The 16,786-nt window shown below is 48.3% G+C and overlaps 1 protein-coding gene across 4 annotated transcripts in view; it reads left to right on the forward strand.

Annotated features, from left to right (window-relative positions):
* The first annotated feature begins 8,883 nt into the window (after positions 1 to 8,883).
* The window catches only part of SPOCK1 (SPARC (osteonectin), cwcv and kazal like domains proteoglycan 1), a 593,321-nt gene continuing 585,418 nt past the window's right edge, over positions 8,884 to 16,786 (forward strand). For 2 of the 4 annotated variants that reach the window (XM_055428906.2, XM_055428907.2), the window contains exons 1-2: positions 8,884 to 9,043; positions 9,635 to 9,820. In XM_055428906.2, coding sequence (XP_055284881.2) covers positions 9,635 to 9,820 — 186 coding nt within the window. In that variant the 5' untranslated portion in view covers positions 8,884 to 9,043. The remainder of the gene's footprint in view (positions 9,044 to 9,634; positions 9,821 to 16,786) is intronic. The other 2 variants (XM_055428908.2, XM_055428909.2) reach the window with 2 other exon arrangements.

Here is a 16,786-nt window from a genome sequence, read left to right on the forward strand (position 1 = left end):
GGAAGTTTCAATTGTTAAAGTCAAGGGCACCTCACACCTCCTCAGAGTAGAGTGCTGGAGCAGAGGTGCTGGGTCCCCTCCCCTCACTGTAGAGGAGAAATAGAGTCCTGGGGACAGACAGGAAAATAGCACATGAATTGGGCTTCCAACCCAATTCCCTCTACCATCTTCATCAGAAGTGAGGATGTAGAAGAATTGACAGAACAGCAGCCACTATTGGCCAGTCCCCATTGATAAGGAGGAGAGAGCCTCCACTTCTTATGCTTACTCATTTAATAGTAATTGAGAACTTAGAATATGTTGGATGTGGTGCAAGCATGGTATATATGTAGTATTATCTTCTCAAAATCATGATGCATGTGTGCTGTCATTACCTCCATTCTACGCATAAGGAAACTGAAGCTCCAAAAGAGTGAAAAAGTTATGGGAACTGCACAGGTTTTAAAGTTGAGCTCCAAATCCCAGTCTCTCTCACTCCAGAGTATATGTTCTTCACAAAGGTTATAGTGTTTCTGTTTTACTTCCATAATGAGACATCTTTGGAAGAAGAAAAAGAACATTACGCACAGGTTGCTCCTAACACAGTCACCGCCAGTCCCTGGTGTATTTCTTTCACTCTTCCCTCCTTCCTGCCGAAATCATTCTGTACATCCAATTCTGTAACTTGACTTTTTCCACTCTATGTTTCTCCCTATTGCTTCATGGATTTTATAGCCATCATTTTAATGATGTGCATAATATTCCTTTGTTGGGCAGATGCTAAATTCTTGAATTTAGTGTTCTCCCACTGCAGATCTTGGGAGAACTTCTGGGGACCCCCGCTGTCTTCTCTGCAGTTCTCTCTGACTTGATAGCTCCCTTTTCACTTCATGCCTTGAATGAAATGATACAAATTTAACTTGCAAATTGCCTCAGGATGTCTTTCATAGTTGTCGGCATCTGTGAATTATATACGAATATGTATGTAGCCAGGCAAATTCTTGCTAACACTTTGACTTTAACAAATATCTAGTGGAGAGAAGTGTGTAAGTGATTAAAATTTCTTCTCTAAGTTTCTCAGTTTTTAAAGGGGTGACTGACCTGCTTATGTGAGCCTCATATGTGAAACTTTAATAAGACATTGCTGGGTGAGTTGTAAAACATCTTATAGGAATGGCAATGACACCGCTGTACCACATTTATAGTGCTTCTCATGAGCAGACACTGGGCACTGAGAGTTTTACATACCTCTTAATCCTCCCCACAGCCCTGTAAAGAAGGCACAACATTATTATCCCCGTTTTACAGGCAAGCAAATGGGTCTAGAGGGGTTAATTGACTAGTCTGAGAGTCTATAGCTGGTAAGAGGCTGAGCTGATGTTTGAGCCAAGGTCCCCAGAGCTTCTGTACTCTTGGCCCTAGCACAGCGATAATTTGAGTCTTCTTATCTAGCTGTCCAGGCCTCTGAGACATCTTGCCTTTAAATGATGCCTTCTTAGATTTGTTTATTCTTGGGGGCATAAAATGGTTCAATTTAGTGTATAGGACCTGGTGACCCATCTGTATTCCATTTCAGAAATTGTGATAGGAAATATACAGGAGTCTTGGTTTTATGGTTCAAGTTAGTTTGCTGGGTGGTTTTGGAAATCCTTTCGTGTTAGATCATGCTGCACTCAATACGACTGTTACTGCTCAGGCTTCTCTTGGGACTGGGCGAACCAGTCGGGTTCACTCTGTTGTGTTTCCAAGCCCCACCTGGCTGTGTGCCTGCTCCAGCTCCAGCTTTGCTCTCTGGTTTCCATCTGAATTGGAAATGGAGAACCCCGTTTTGCTGCCAGTCTTGGGATCCTTGTTGGGTCCTCTTTCGGGAACCTTGCTCTCTGGAGGCACAGCTAAGCTCTCTGTGGACCAGGCATTCTCTGGCCTCCACCTCCCAAACGTGTGAACCCACATCAGCCTAAATGGAAGCCCTTCCAAAGGCAGAGATGTGGCACTGACCCTGAGAGGAAGGAGGCCGCAGCCAGCCAGTTCTGAATCTTTGCAGTATAGTGTGGAGGCTCATGTTAACACAGGGATGCAATGCTCCTCTTGAAAGGAACACACAAACTAGAACAGGAAAAAGAAAAGGAACTTGGATGGCTTTTCTGGGAGAGGCGAAGACAATTGTCTTCTAGTCTCTGAGGGCTTGTTATTCAGTCAACAGAGGGCAGGTATCTTCATACCTTCCATCACAGAGCATCATGTACGTGGAAAGAGTGAGGCAGCCCCACAGTAAGGTGTGGGCGTAGACTTGGGAGCCAGAATGCCTGGGTTCAGATCCCTCATCACCTTGAGCAAGTCATTTAACCTCTCCTGACCTCAGAGTCCTTAAACACAAAGTGGGAGGACGGAGGCATTTGGTTCACAGGGTGGGGTGAGGAAATTCTAACAAACAAGCATTTACATGGCATTTATTATGTGGAAGGAACTTTCTAAGCACATCACAAATATAAATGCATTTAATCCCCTTGATACCCCTATGAGATAAGCATGACATTGTCTTCTTGGGTCTGAGATGAGTGCTGTGTTAATTCTCTGAAATGGGATGCAGCTGACAGCTGATAGTCTTACAAACTAAGAATTGGGAGAACATTCCAGGCAGAAGGATGTCTTAACTTTGGGGCACCTGCAGGAGCACAGAGGAATCAAACAAAGATAAATGCTTTCCAGCTGGGCCAAGCACACTTGTCTCCAGTACTGCCCAGAAGTATTGAGGCCTTCTCTGCTAGAGAGAGCTCCATGAGGGCTGGGCTGTATCAGTCCCACCTCCCTGTTGTCTTCCCAGCATCATCTAGCCTGGCACAAAGGGCCTGCTTCATAGCTGATTGCTGAATGGGTAAATGAAGACTCTGAGGTTGCCTTCCCCAGAGCAACCCAGTTGGCTTCCCACCCCCAGTGTCTTTCAGATACACTGGTCCCCAGGAGTCTCTCTCCCATGATCCCTGGTCACCTCATTAGACTCTACCTGGAGGACCACAGAGGTGGGTCAAGACACCACCTTGTCTCATTTAGCCAGGAGTCTTGTAAGCAGCCATCACTATTAGAGGTAGAAAGCATCCCAGTGTTCCTGGGGGAGGACCAAACATGTGGCCCTTGGCAGCCAAATACTCTTTTACTCTGTGACCCTGAGTCATATTAAGATTTTGCTACTATATTCAATGAGTCACAGTTGCTAGTGCCTTTTGCAGAATATACGATCACAATCTTAATTAATTAGTATGATTTTCCATTTAAATCTTACTGACTAGACCATACATTCCATGGGAACAAACACTAAACTTCACGATGACAACATACATTGTGTATAAATGAATTGGTAACAGCCCATTTGCATCAAAAGATGCCCTTCCACTAGTGTGAAATTTATTGTGGGAGGTGAGGGAAATGGGGCAGTGAAGGAGACGTCAGCTGTGGGGTTGAGGGCTATGGGAGGCCTTTGCCATCAGTGGCCAGTTTGAGTTCTGGCTCTTCCATTTACTCACTGAGGGATCCAGAATGAGTGATAGCACAGTGCTGGGACTCAGTGTCTCCAGCTGTGAAATGGGGCTTATCTCAGTGCCAGCTTCCCAGGGGGTAGCGGTGAGGATGACATTATATGACACACAGGACTGTGGTATCTGATCTGTTACATAACAAGTGCCCTGTACACATCAGCAAATGTCACTGGTATTGTCAACCTGGTGATTCTTTGACCCCCTCTACTCTGTCCCTGGGTAATTACTTGGCCTTTAGGCTTTTCTGCCAGTTATTTTCATTTATTTGTGAGGTATTCATTTGCTTAAAATCAATTCCTCCCAAGCTAGGCTGCCCACACGCCATGGCTCTGCATGGGGGGAGGAGAAGAAAGCAAGAAGGTACATGTTGGGGGTGAGGATGGCAATGGGGCATGTGGGGAGATGGAGTGAGCCTGGTTCTGCTGAATACTTATAATCAATAGGTGAAATCGACGTGTTTGTGAAAGCTACAGGCCCTGCTGGGTGAGCTGTTTACAGGGATGCCAGGAAGTACATCTATTTCATTGTTCACTTCATGGGACCAGGATGGGTTCCAGCTTCATCCTCAAACCTGTGAGTGGAGAGGTCAAGTCTTCCTCCACCGTTACCACCTTCCATCCATGGAGTGTTGGGGGTTAAGATGTCAATGTAAACCTGGGAGCTCCTTTGCCTCTAAGGAACTAAATGCATTGAGCTGTGAGCAGCCATTGATTTGTTCAATATTTATTGTGTACCCACCATGTACCAGAGGCTTTTTTAAGCACTACAGGTTCATCAGCAAATAAGACAAGACATGTACAGCTGGACCCTGTCCCGTGCCTTGAGTGCCTGGTGGGAGCTGGGCATTACACAGCTGGGATGAGTGCCATGGGTTTGTTGGGGTCAGGGGCGGCTTTCCTGAGCACTTGGAGGGAAGCTGTGACCTGAAGGGTGCATGTGGAGGGTGAGGAGAAGGCAGGGAAGAAGGAGAGCATCCAGGCTGTAGTGAGCCCCCACAGGAAGGCCCTGAGGTCGAGGGGCTAGGATGCAGGTGATCAGAGGGGAGGGGGAGAGACATGTGGGGCCAAGGAGGGTGGCAGCCCCCAGGCTTAGCGGGTGCATAGGTCATCATAGTGGGGTGCCTGATTGTCACCCTGAGAGCTCAGGAAGGTCGGTGAGGAGAGAGAAGTGACCACATTTATGCTGAGATGGGATCACTCTGGGATCTATATGGAGAATGAACTATACAGGGCTGACTGAGAGGGCGAGGCCTTTGTAAGGGGCCCTGTGGGGTGGGGGTGAAAGCTGACGGGGAAGTATAGCAATGGAGGAGGGTGGGGGGAACTGGAAATAACTGCAATGGTAAACCTGACAGTTGACGGATTCATTTTTTTTTTTTTTTGAACCATTTCTCCTCGTTTTTATTTTGTGACTGATTCATTAAAAGTGGTGGCTGTGAAGGGCGTCAGAATGACACTAGCATTTGGTGGCCACCACTAGCATAGTGGTGCTTGCTTGCCCATTGGGGACGTGGGAAGCGGGGCAGGTTTGGCTGGGGGAAACGGCTCAAGCATTCAGTTTTGGACACAATAAGTTCATTTGGACAGTGAGACAGTTGCCAAATGGAGATGCCATGTAACAGGTAGGTATATGAGTGTGCAGCTAAAAATAAATCTGGGTTGATGACAGTGTAAGTGTTATAGGTTCTTCTTTTACCAGATGGAGGTATCATGAAGTGGGGGGGCACTACACCTAGAACTTTCCACTATTAGATCCATCTTTCTCTCTCTGCGACCTTCAGCAATTCATCTAACCTTTCTCTGTGCCCCTGTTCCCAGCATAAAATGGTGATAGTTATGTCTGCTTCAGACTACCAATAGCACATGTTTGAGGATCCATTAAACTGAAAATAAAACATGTGGTGCTCTTTGGAAATAAGAACTATGTTAAAACAAGGAGTTATTATAGTTGTGTGTAAGCCAATGACAAGCAGAAATACAGCCCCAAGGCTCAGTATTGATTTTGGTCCCGGGTGCTTCCCGCGGCCGAATAAATCTGACATCCCTCCTCGCCAAGCCTGCTGGGCTGATGGCAGGTCTCCAGCTTCTAGCTCCTTGCCCTGGCTCCAAGGTTACGTCCTTTCTCATCTCAGGCCAGCTTCAGCACCCCCACACCTGCCTCGGCTGCTCTGACTGCCCTTCCCACCCCGGTGGGTGGTTACAGGAACAATTCCAGTTGTGAAACTGGAGCCTGGCCAAGAGCAGATGCCCTCTGATTAAACCAGGGACAGGGCCGGCCAGAAAAGCAGAGATTGAATCTGCAGAGCAAGGGGTTTAAGGGTGACCAGAGGAAATGTCTCCAGACAGTTAGGTTTCAAACTTTAGGGTAAATTAAGGGTTATGGAATTTGCTTCACTCATTCATCCAATTATTGGGTAAATATTTATTGAATGCCCATCAGACTATGAGTTAAGCCTGGAGATACAGGCATGAAAAAGACATTGTTTTTGTTTTCCTGGAATTACTATTTGAATTGCAAGACAGAGAATCAAGGGACAAAATACTTTTAAGGGAACAACCAAATGCAAGGATGGAGAGAATTGATTTGGCTGGATGGGGACGGCCTGTTTTAGATGGGTTGTCAGAGAAGACTGAGATGAGGTGGTACATCTGAGCAGGCTCCCAAGAAGGAGCTGACCTTTGAAGAGCAGGGAGAGGACCGTTCAGGCAGAGGGTATGGCCAGTGCAAAGGACCAGAGGTGAGAACATGCTTCATGTGCATGCAAAACCGTGAGCAGGAGTGTGGCTAGAATTCAGGGACTCACAGCATAGGGAAAGGGGCCAGATGGTGCCGGGCTTTATTGATCACAGGAAGGAGTTTAGATTTTCATTGCAGTGTCATGGTGGGCCATTGAGCAGTTTTATAAGAAGGAGTAATAATCTGTTTAAAAAGATGGCAATGACCTCTTAGTGAATAGTGGGTTGGAAGGGAAAGGAAAGAATCAAGGAAGCTAGCCAAGATGTCATTATAGTCTTTCAGGAGGGTGGTCAAGAGGACCTGGTGGTCTCATGGAGGTGGAAGGATAGGGATGAATGGGAGGGGAGTCCGAAAGTGGAGGGGATCGGCTTGCTGACAGATGGCAGTGAGGGACCAGGGAGATGGAGGGAGTGAAGGTGCCTCATGGGTTTCTGGCTTTAGCAGCCATGTGGGTGGGGAGACATTTACTATTATGGGGAGGACTCAGCACAAGTTTGTGGAGGAAAATCTAAACTTCTGATTCGACATCGTAGTTTGACTTACCCCTGGGGCATCCAGAGGACTTGTCGATTATAAAGCTGGATATACAGCTGGAAGTTATCAGACAGTTCTGAACTGGAAATGCAACAGGAGCATCTCAGCACAGGACAGGATGGGAACACCCAAAAAGGGCAGACAGCTTTGGCCTGAGCCCAGAGAACCGATGGTGTATGCATGTGGGTACATCCAGCCAGAGGGCGAGTCCCATGGGACCCTAAAGGGACCTCAGAGTCAAGTACGGGAGGACTGAGGGCTGTCCACTTGGAGGAGATTGCTGATGTGACAAGTCATGTCAGTCAGGAAAGATGAAAGGCAGAGTAGGGTGGGTGGAAAAATGAATTGGAACTGAACTTACTTGGGTTTCCATGAGAAAGTAAGAAATGTACTCTCCATCATATGTAAATTTCTCTCCTGCTCTGATACCACCAGGACATAAAATGAAAATGCCTAAAATATTTCTGTGACAGCCGCAGTCCCCGGTATAATAGTTGTGACTCCACTCCTTTCCTCCCTTTCAGGAAAACTTCTAGGAATGTAAATCAGTCAGAGTAATGCTGGGATAAGCATCTGCTACTTTTTTTAGGAAAAAAATCATAATCCAACTTCTACACATTGAACTACATGCAACCAAATTACTTGCAGCACAATCAGTAACTGACCACCTCACATATGTTGGGGCTCAGTGTCGAGAGCTTGCTTCTGGGCACCGTGGGCACTGGTGAACAAGCCAACCTGGGCGTCTGCCCTCATGGAGCTCGCTCCAGGCACGTGGAGACAGACTTGGAGTGAGTGATTTCAAGTGATCTTGCAGCTGAGACGCACTGTGTTCTCAGGGGAGAGTCACCAGCATCCTGGACTCATGCAGCGTCCTGGCCTTCAGTTCAGCAAGCGTGTCTGAAGCGGTCAGGGTGAATAAGCTGAGGGCTGAAATCAATGAGGCTGGTGTTGGGGGCAGGTGTGGTTAGCAGTCCAAGTAGAAGTCATCACCCAGCGCTAGTCCCTTGGACAGCAGCCCAAGTAGAAGTTACCACCCAGTGCTAGAGGGAGCCCGCATCCACTGAGACCCGTACCAAAGCCAGGAAGTCAGGGAAGAGGTGAGGTGGTGTGAGAGGCAGCCAGAGAGGTACACAGGGCCAAATGTGCAGGGTTTGGAGCCCCAGCCGTGAGTTTGGTCTTTATCAGGAAAGCAAACATGAAGAGATGTAAGTGTGTGTTGAGGGAAGATGGGAGACTATGTCAGACCTGTTCTAAAAGCATTCAGCCATCTGCAGAATGGGCTGTGGTTGTACAAGAGAGAGGCAGCAGGTCAGTATGTCCTGCCCTTTTGATCAGACTTGCCTGAGGATCTGGAATGCCAATGGGGTCTGCATCTCCTGCCTCTGTGTCCTATCGCTGAGCCTGGCCTAGTTCTCCCTCTCCTGCTCCTTCCCTTCTAGGAAAACCTAAGAGGCTGGTGCTGGGGCCAGTTCCCAAGGGGGTGGGGACAGAAACAGATATGGACCTTGCTGTGTAAGAACACCAAGGGATGCCCACCGGGTCAGTGTGGTGACACAAGGCAGAAATAGGTGACGAATGATAGAAATGGGGGCCAGAAGGACTGTCTTAAGGGATTGATGGTAGTTGTCATGGTACAGGCCATGGATGTGCAGAGACGTGGGTGGGTGCATGACCTGGGGTGGGCAGTGCAGAAATTCACTCACCTCAGGATGCTCTCCTAAGGCATGAGGATTCAGTGAGTCTGGGGCGTGAGCCAGGAGTCCCGGTTTTTAAGAAGTCCTCCCTCCCCCCCATTAAGATGATTCTGACTTAAGTGGTCCAACGACCTTGCTTTTGAGAATGCCTCAACGTTGGCCCTCCTCTTGGCCTTGATCCTCAGTTCCCTAGCTGTCTCTCGCCAGCCTGGGCCTGAAAGCGTATTTCAGCCTTGCGTAGAGATGTGGATAACCAGGATCCCCGGCTGCCGGGCCAGGAGCGGCGGGGCGGTCGGCGGGCCGCACAGCGTCGCGCGGCCGCCAGGGGTCGCCAGAGGCCTCGGCTCGAGCGCTCGGGCTCCTCCGCCCGCGGACGCCGCGCCCGAGCGAGCCTGCGAGCAAGCGAGCGAGCGGAGCCAGAGCGCTGCGGGCTCACAAAGCGGCAGGACGCGCGGCGGCGGGTGGCGGGAGCGCTGGGGAGCTAGCCAGCCGATTAGCCTTCTCGGCGACCGCGCCGCAAGAGCTCGAGCAACTCGGACGCGGGGACCCGCGCCGGGCCCCAAGGTACGCTCCCCGCAGAACCCCGCGCCCCAACTTGGCGTAGTTGGGACACCTCCCCGCGGTCACCGGGGTTGGGGGCTGGCGGGGTCAGGGCCTGCCCGGGGCTGTCTCCGCGCGCCCCTCTGTCCCCGAGGCGGCGGCGGGGGGCCGAGGGGAGACACCCCCCTACCCCGTCCGCAGGTATATCCCCCATTCAGTGGGAGCCTGGACTGCTGCTCGCAGCCCTGTTTACCCGCTCCCTACCCCGAGCTCTGGGCGCAGTGTCTGGGAGTCAGGCTTGCGGATCCAGGGCTCTCCGTCTTCGGGGAGGGGTCCTGAAGCCCCTATCCGAGAGCGGCGGTGCGTGGGGCGCCCGGACGACAGGGGTCCTCTATAGTTTGATAGCGGCCCCTAATTTGTGACGCAGCCTCTTCATTTGAAACCGACCCAGCCCCCCCCCCCCCCCCATTCGTGAGAGACCCCTGGGTCTGTAGATCTGCCGCAGGTGTACCCAGGGCTGACCCTGGCCCCGCGCGGCAGTCTCCGCCTGCCCCGACGGCGGGGGCGCGCGGCCCGGGCCTCCCCTCACCGCCCCCGCGTGCCCCTGCCCCGCAGATGCCAGCGATCGCGGTGCTCGCGGCGGCCGCCGCGGCGTGGTGCTTCCTCCAGGTCGAGAGCCGGCACCTGGACGCGCTCGCCGGAGGCGCGGGCCCCAACGACGGCAATTTCCTGGACAATGACCAGTGGCTGAGCACAGTCTCTCAGTACGAGCGGGACAAGTACTGGAACCGCTTTCGAGACGTGAGTACTCGGGGGCCCTGCGGGGGGCGGGAGAGCCTCAGAGCCAGAGGTGGGTGGTGGTTGGCTGGGGCGGGGCGGGGGGGGGGCGGTGCGCCTCCTTAGCGGGTGGGAAAGGCGCTGGTGCAGACTTCGTGGGCAGCTTGTGGGGTCGGGGTTCATGGGCTTCATCTTGCCTGAGAGGAACTTTAAAGACAACTTCGAAGGCTTGATACTCTTCACCCCTGTTACCTGTCGTCTAGGTGTGTGTAATTGGTACGACTGGGGGAAAGTGACTGCACTAAACATGGTATTAACAGTGAGCAGGTGCGGAGAAGGAGGCTCCTTAAGCTTTCGAGTTCTCCTAATGCTGCTGGTTGACTTTATCAAGCCCCCTGGAGAACCTCCCTGGGCAGCAGTGACTTAGACCATCTCTAGCAGGGGGCAGGGTGGAGGGCGACGTTGTCCAGAATGCCTGCTGCAGAGGTTTAGGTTTGGGGTGAGCCCAGCTTGTTGAGTAGGGAGCCATGTGTCCAGGACATTCAGAGAACCCTGGCTGCAGCTTTGATACATGCTCCTGTTGGGAGGGAGCATGGGGGTTTGGACCCTGGGCATCCTTAGAAGGAAAAGGGAGCAGGCACTGGTGAGTTGGTCTGACACCCTGAAGGGGAGCATGAATGGCAGAGGATGGCTCCTCTGAGGGAGCTGTGGGAGGCGAGAAAGTTATTCCTGGGCACCCAGAGGCAATCTGCTGCCTGTTTCTGCCCCAGGCTGGTGGCTGCTCCCCAGGTACGCCCGGGAGGATGCCGGCCCAGAGGCTCCTGACGCAGTCTTTCCAGCAGATGGCATCCCCTCTGTGCTGTGGGAGGTGCTGCCAGCTCTCTCAGAGGCTGTCCCAGGTGGCTGGGACTGTGTGCGTCTAGGGGATTAGGGAAAACTTGGATGATATTTAACACTAGGAATTCTGACCCTGGGGAGGGACCCATACCACGGAGCCCCTGGTCTTGACACAGGACGAGTGGGAGACATGTGGGTGTCACCCCCTACCCTGGATTCCTCTTACCCCATGCCCGGCATGCCCAGCTGTTGCAGAGGGAGGGCCTGAGAAATCCAGTTAATCCAGATGTCTTCTAGTACTTTCTGAAGAGCACCTCTCCAGGGCCCATTCCAGAGGTGCTAAGGCCTTGAGTGGGGACTTACTTGTCTCTTTACTCTCTGTTCCTCTTCCCTTTCCCTTTAGTTGATGGTGGTCTCTTCCTTGAAAGAGGCCTTCAAAAACTTTCGGTGAACAAGCGATATGAGACCTTATTGCTTCCCTCCCGCCGACCAATACCACCTGGCACCATGAGATCTCCTATTCCTGATCTATTCTGTTAACCATCTTCCATCCCCTTTCTGTTCCGCCCCAAAGAGCCCTGTACAGACTACCTTTGCCTGTGGCTGAAAAAGATGGCCAAGCTGCCTGAAAGATGCCCCATGGAAGCCTCCATTCCCAGACTCTCACAGGGTAGAAGTTATCCTGCTTTTTTCTTACCTTCTTCATTACGTTTTAGATAGAGTTGAGGAAAGGGGCAGATGCTTGACTCGGCTAGAGCTGGAGGACACAGCCCCTTCTGCACACCCACTCTGGTTCACGTAGCAGCTGGGTTGGATGGAAAGTGACTGTGCTTGTTGGTCTTCAGTGTGGACAGGTTTCCTCTGCTTTTGTGTCTTTTCAAGGTTTTCTAGTCTTGGGGTATCATGCATATGGCACTATTCTTGTTTTCCATTCAAATTTAAATTTCGAAAGATTGGGCTTTTCTTCATTTCTCATCTTTCTTGCAAATGGTGACATTTTTAATTCTTGGATAAGTGTTTTTACAAGCCTAACTGATCATGATTTTCTCACCTGGGGGGCTTGTTAAATTGTAGCACCCAGACTCACCCCTTCCTCCTCAGAGATTCTGATTCTATAGTTCTGGGATGAGTGCTGAAAATCCATATTTTAAAAGAACATTCTAGGTAATTCCTAGGATGATTAGGAATATTTCCTGCTGAAAATATCCTAAGCTTAACAAAAAGAGAAAAGCTGTGTTCAAAGGCATTGCTTTTTTTGTTTCTGGAGCAATTTCAGGTGTTCAACTAGTATTTTTTAGCAGTATATATCCTTTAAAAATGATAATTCAATGTACCATTCAAAACATCCAAAATGTTTCAGAATTCCAAATATCTTCAGTCATCAACTGTGGCATTAATATATGCTCCATGGAGTCTTCTGATGCTAGCCATGGGTCAGACATAATTTAATGCCATTAACCTCTTCAAAGTGTTACGAATCTCAAACTAGATTCTCTTTTATGCCGAGTCTGAGAGTCTTTAGTTGATTGTTTTACTTGGAATAACAACAAAACCTCCATCCGCTGGGACCAGGGACTAAAAGGTTGCTTCCTATAGAAGCAATTCAATGGACAGTTGACAAAGCCTCAGCTAAGGGTGCCAGGGATCAGCCAGCCTGGTGATTTTCACCGAGCCATCACCATTTCACTGGCCTCGCTGGAGATTGACAACGCTCAGCTTCTCTCCTGCTGTTTCAGTTTTGCGGAAACCACCGATAACTTTGAAAGACCAGGCCCTGAGACTATTGTTATGATACTTGTCAGTTTGCCAGAAAGTCACTTTTTGCCTTTTACTTTGTGAAAGAAAACTTTTTGCCCTTTCCCTTGACTTTGTTTGTTTGTTTTCTTTTTTACATTCGAGGGAAGAGAATTAAGAAGTGGTTTTTGAACTTTTGAAATTGAAAACTAAGAGCCCCTTTTAGAGAGTTGGTGATACCCCTTGGTGGAAGTTATTGGCCAAATTCGAAGTGGAAATGGGTGGCAGGCTGTGTTCTCCTGCCTGTTGAGTGTTCTGTGATGTTGTCAGAGATAACCAGACAGCTTCTGCTTAATACTTTGAAGTGGTCCTGTTGTGTTGTGTTGCTCTAGACACACAAATAATACTAACTCCTTCTTTCCAGAAGTAAAACTTGCACAGCTGCTCTATGGTTTGTTGCCTGGAGCAATGGAGTCAGGAGAAATATAACAACATACAGATGTTTGCTTCCAAATGTAGTGGGAGCCTGCTGGTTTGGTCATTCTTCTTTGATAAAGACTAGCAATTGGGATGTTTTGGCCAGATGGAGACCTGGACTTGTGCACAAATACAGTGTGAAGAAGGAGAAGATGAAGAACGCAGACGTTTATGTTAAGTTGTATGGTTATTTCCCAGCTGGCGTGCTTTTAGCTCCTCTGTGGCTTCAGGTTGAGGGGTGAGGATGCCCCAGCCATTTTCCTGATTTTTTTCTGAATCGGATTTGACTTTCCATACAGTTACTGTAAGAAGATTTTCCTCTGTTCATTCCTACACTCATTTGTAATCTGTCCAGTCATTCTAACAAATATTTGACTGTCTAACATGTGCTAGGCAGTGGCTAGAAGAATGAGTAAGATATATACATGTGAACTCTTCTCTCAGGTAACTGCTTGTCTGCTGGATGAAATCCTTTAACTTTCACAGTCAGTATTTCTTCCTTGTTTTCTTTGTACAAAATATTTGTTTATTTATTTGGCTGTACCAGGTCTTACCGGTTGTGGCATGCAGGATCTTTGATCTTCATTGTGGCATATAGGATCTAGTTCCCTGACCAGGGATTGAACCCCAGCCCCCTGCATTGGGAGCTTAGAGTGTTAGCCACTGGACCACCAGGGAAATCCCTGTTTTCTTTTTTTAAAAGTTTTTTTTCTTTCTTGTAAAGGTAATATACGCAAATTGCAATTAAAACATTGCAGAAATAGGTGATACCTAACATTTATCCTGCACTTAGTTTGCTAGCCTTTGTTTAAGGTAGTTTACATATATTATCTCATGCAATATTCATAACCATCCTAGGAGAGAAGCACTATTATTCTTATTTACTGGGAGGTGAAGTCTCTTGCCCACAGAGCTGGACTGTGAAGGAGCTAGACCGGACCCAGGTGGTCTGACTCTAGACTCTTACACTGCAGCCCATCGAGAGAGGAGTGGATTTGGGCTGTGAGTTGCCACTGGTATTACACTGAAAGTCTTTGCTGCTTTCTGCCTAAGGGAAATCAGTGAGGAGCCTTAGGTTGAGACCAAGTGGAGTGGGAAGCCAGGTGGACACAGCTTATGGTAGAGGTCATATCGGGGCTTCTCTTCTGCTAATAATGAGCTTCTGATTTGATTAAAATAATATTGTTGCTTACACCAAACATGACATTTTCTTTCTTTTGCACTCATGAAACTAGCCCTGACATTTAACTCTGGGATAATTGCCTTTAGCAGGCCCGAAGACTCAGAAGTGTTGCCTTGGCTGGCATTTATCTTACTCCAGAGTGACCTGAGTTTGTAATTCTAATGAGACCACAAGGACCAGCCCGCGTGCTTTTACCTTTTCGTGCGCACTCTGTGGGATTTGGTGGTCTCTGTAGCAGAACTGGGGTGGCACTGAGCATCTGATCTGCTCATTTGATCTCAACGTCTCAGCTATAATGAGTTTCAAGGGCAAGGGAGGCTTATTGATAGAATAGGGGCTGCCTCAGTCTGTGGGGTTGGTGACAAGAGAGGTGGTGTGGCTTAGTGGAGCAGTCATTAACCTGTCACCACAGAAACTTGGCTTGTAATCGAGAGTAGCAGAAAATCATTTTGATTAAACAGGTTCAAGGAGAATTAAATGAGTTTGTGATCCTTACTTTCCTTAATGAACCCACTATCTTAAATCCCCTATACTAGATGACCACTGATAGAAGTAATTATTTCACAGGAATCATTATAAAGGGACAGTGTAGAAATTGATAAGCCTATGGCCACTCTTGTATTTTCTGCCTTTTCAGTTTGCCCTTGTAGAGAGAACCTAGTTTTTGCCTGGTAAGGATGGTGCAGCTTGTGTCCCAGTCGACCTTCCCAGTCTGAGTTCCCCTGTGTCTCCTGGTACTCCCAGCCCTGCCCCAACTGTGTTCCAGTGGAACTGGATTGCTAGGTGGATGAGTACTCTCCTGTATGCTGATGAGATTGTTTTCAAAAGCAAGGACTGGTTTCAAATGGATCATCAGACCCATACCCTTCCCCTGGAAGAGTGGGACATAAACATTAGCTCAACTGTTTTATCATGCTCGGGGAGACACAGTAATGTTAGAAATTAAATATTTTAAAATGTCATTTCTTACTCATTTACTCACTGTAGTATATTTCAAATTAAACACGCTCAATATCTAAACTTGAACACCTTCAAGATGACTCATTTTACCTTTCCTCTGGGGAGGTGACTGTTTATGTTCCTTAGGAAATTCCTCAGACTCAAACTCATAGATGGTCTCATCTCCCCAGGTAAGATAATTAAAAGGGAAGAAATTTTCTATAAGAGACCAAATAATTTGCCCAAGGTTACAGGTATTTTTTTGTTCATGTTTTCCGCAGTATAAGATGCCGTCAATTGTAGGATGTACCATTTTTGTGCTACTCAGAAAGAAAGCAGTGTTGAGGAGGAAGAGTTTAATGGAGCCATGGATAAAGCTAGGACTCCAGAGGATCACCCCCTCAGTGTGAAGGTAAACAGGAAATAAACTCAGTGCAGAAAAGGGACCATAGCAGAGTGACTCATGTGTCTCTACCTTGGCACTGGTGGATGAAGGTGAAAAATAGGATCTGGGCAGTTGGCAGGCTGACTCTCAGATTTCTGGTCTCAGTGCAACCATGGTGGTCTCCCCACCCCAACCTTAGTAAATTCAGTCTCAGGCTGTTTGTGCTCTCTGAATCCCTGGCTTCTCATTTGGTAAATGTGCGATGGTCACAGTGTGTTGGTGTGGGCTCCAAACTGCAAGTGACTGAAACCTGGTCCACACTGACTTAAATGGAAAAGAAAATTTACTGTGTAACTGAAAATTCTGCTGGTAAATCATAGATCTAGATAAGGCTGGCTCCATGGGCTCGGGCTGCACCACCAGACTTGGGTGTGTATGCTTGTCATTTTCTTACTGCATCCCCAACCGCCCACCCACCCTTGGGCTCCATTTCCCACGTGTTGGTTGTATTCTCAGGTTGATTAGTTCCGTGCAGTGACTCATGGCAACTACACATTTCTAAGATACTGTGGTTTTTATGTCTCAGTATTGCCACAAAAGTCCCAGAACTGAGACTTGTCAGGTTTATATATGTCGTACCCCAGTTGATCCCTGTGGCCACATCGGTGGCATATGTGTTAACTGGCCAGGCTTGGGTACATGCCCATCCCTGGGGTGGGACCTGGGACGTGGGTGGTGGGGACTCCATCGGGTTACATGGTTGATACCGGGTTGAAGGATAGTTTCTTAAGGGGAAATGGATGCCTTGTGGGCAGACATCACTGGGTCCACTGTGTTGATCAGCCCCACCTGCCTGGCATGGGGAGGATAAATTGGCTAATACTAGTGAAGCTGTTACAAAGTGTCCGGCTTAATACTAAGTGGAAACTATTAATTTTATTAGTATTAACAACACCTGTTATACTTATATATGCATTATTCCTCAATTTATGGTTGTGTGTATTTATGTTTTAGCTTCTTCTGTAGTTTCATTCTTCCTGAGATAAGAGCCTGAGTTTTATCACGCCTTGCATGCAGTAGGTGGTCTGGTCGCATTTCATTGATTTGAACTATTACTTAAGCACACCTCTTGATGAATCTCTGAGAAAGGAAAGCCTGTAGAATTACTGGTGCGTATATTTTGGTAGGTGAAGATTTTAGGTTACATACACACTGAGAAACTTTTTTTTTTTTTCTTTCAGTCTAACCCCCATCTCAAAGCAGGACCTTACAACTTTTTAACCCCTTTTAGGATATCTTGATTTACAGAGCTCTTTGTCCCCAGACCTCTACCATTGAGCCCAGTGCAGAAATCTGCTTAGTGAATGTTTGAATGAATTTGAGTGAATGAAGGCACGAACTTTTCTGTACCAGGATTTTGCACACTTCCACAATG

This window comes from Moschus berezovskii, chromosome 8 (assembly GCF_049115385.1).
Source record: "Moschus berezovskii isolate FMDL1 chromosome 8, NW_MosBer_1.0, whole genome shotgun sequence".
NCBI lineage: Eukaryota > Metazoa > Chordata > Mammalia > Artiodactyla > Moschidae > Moschus > Moschus berezovskii.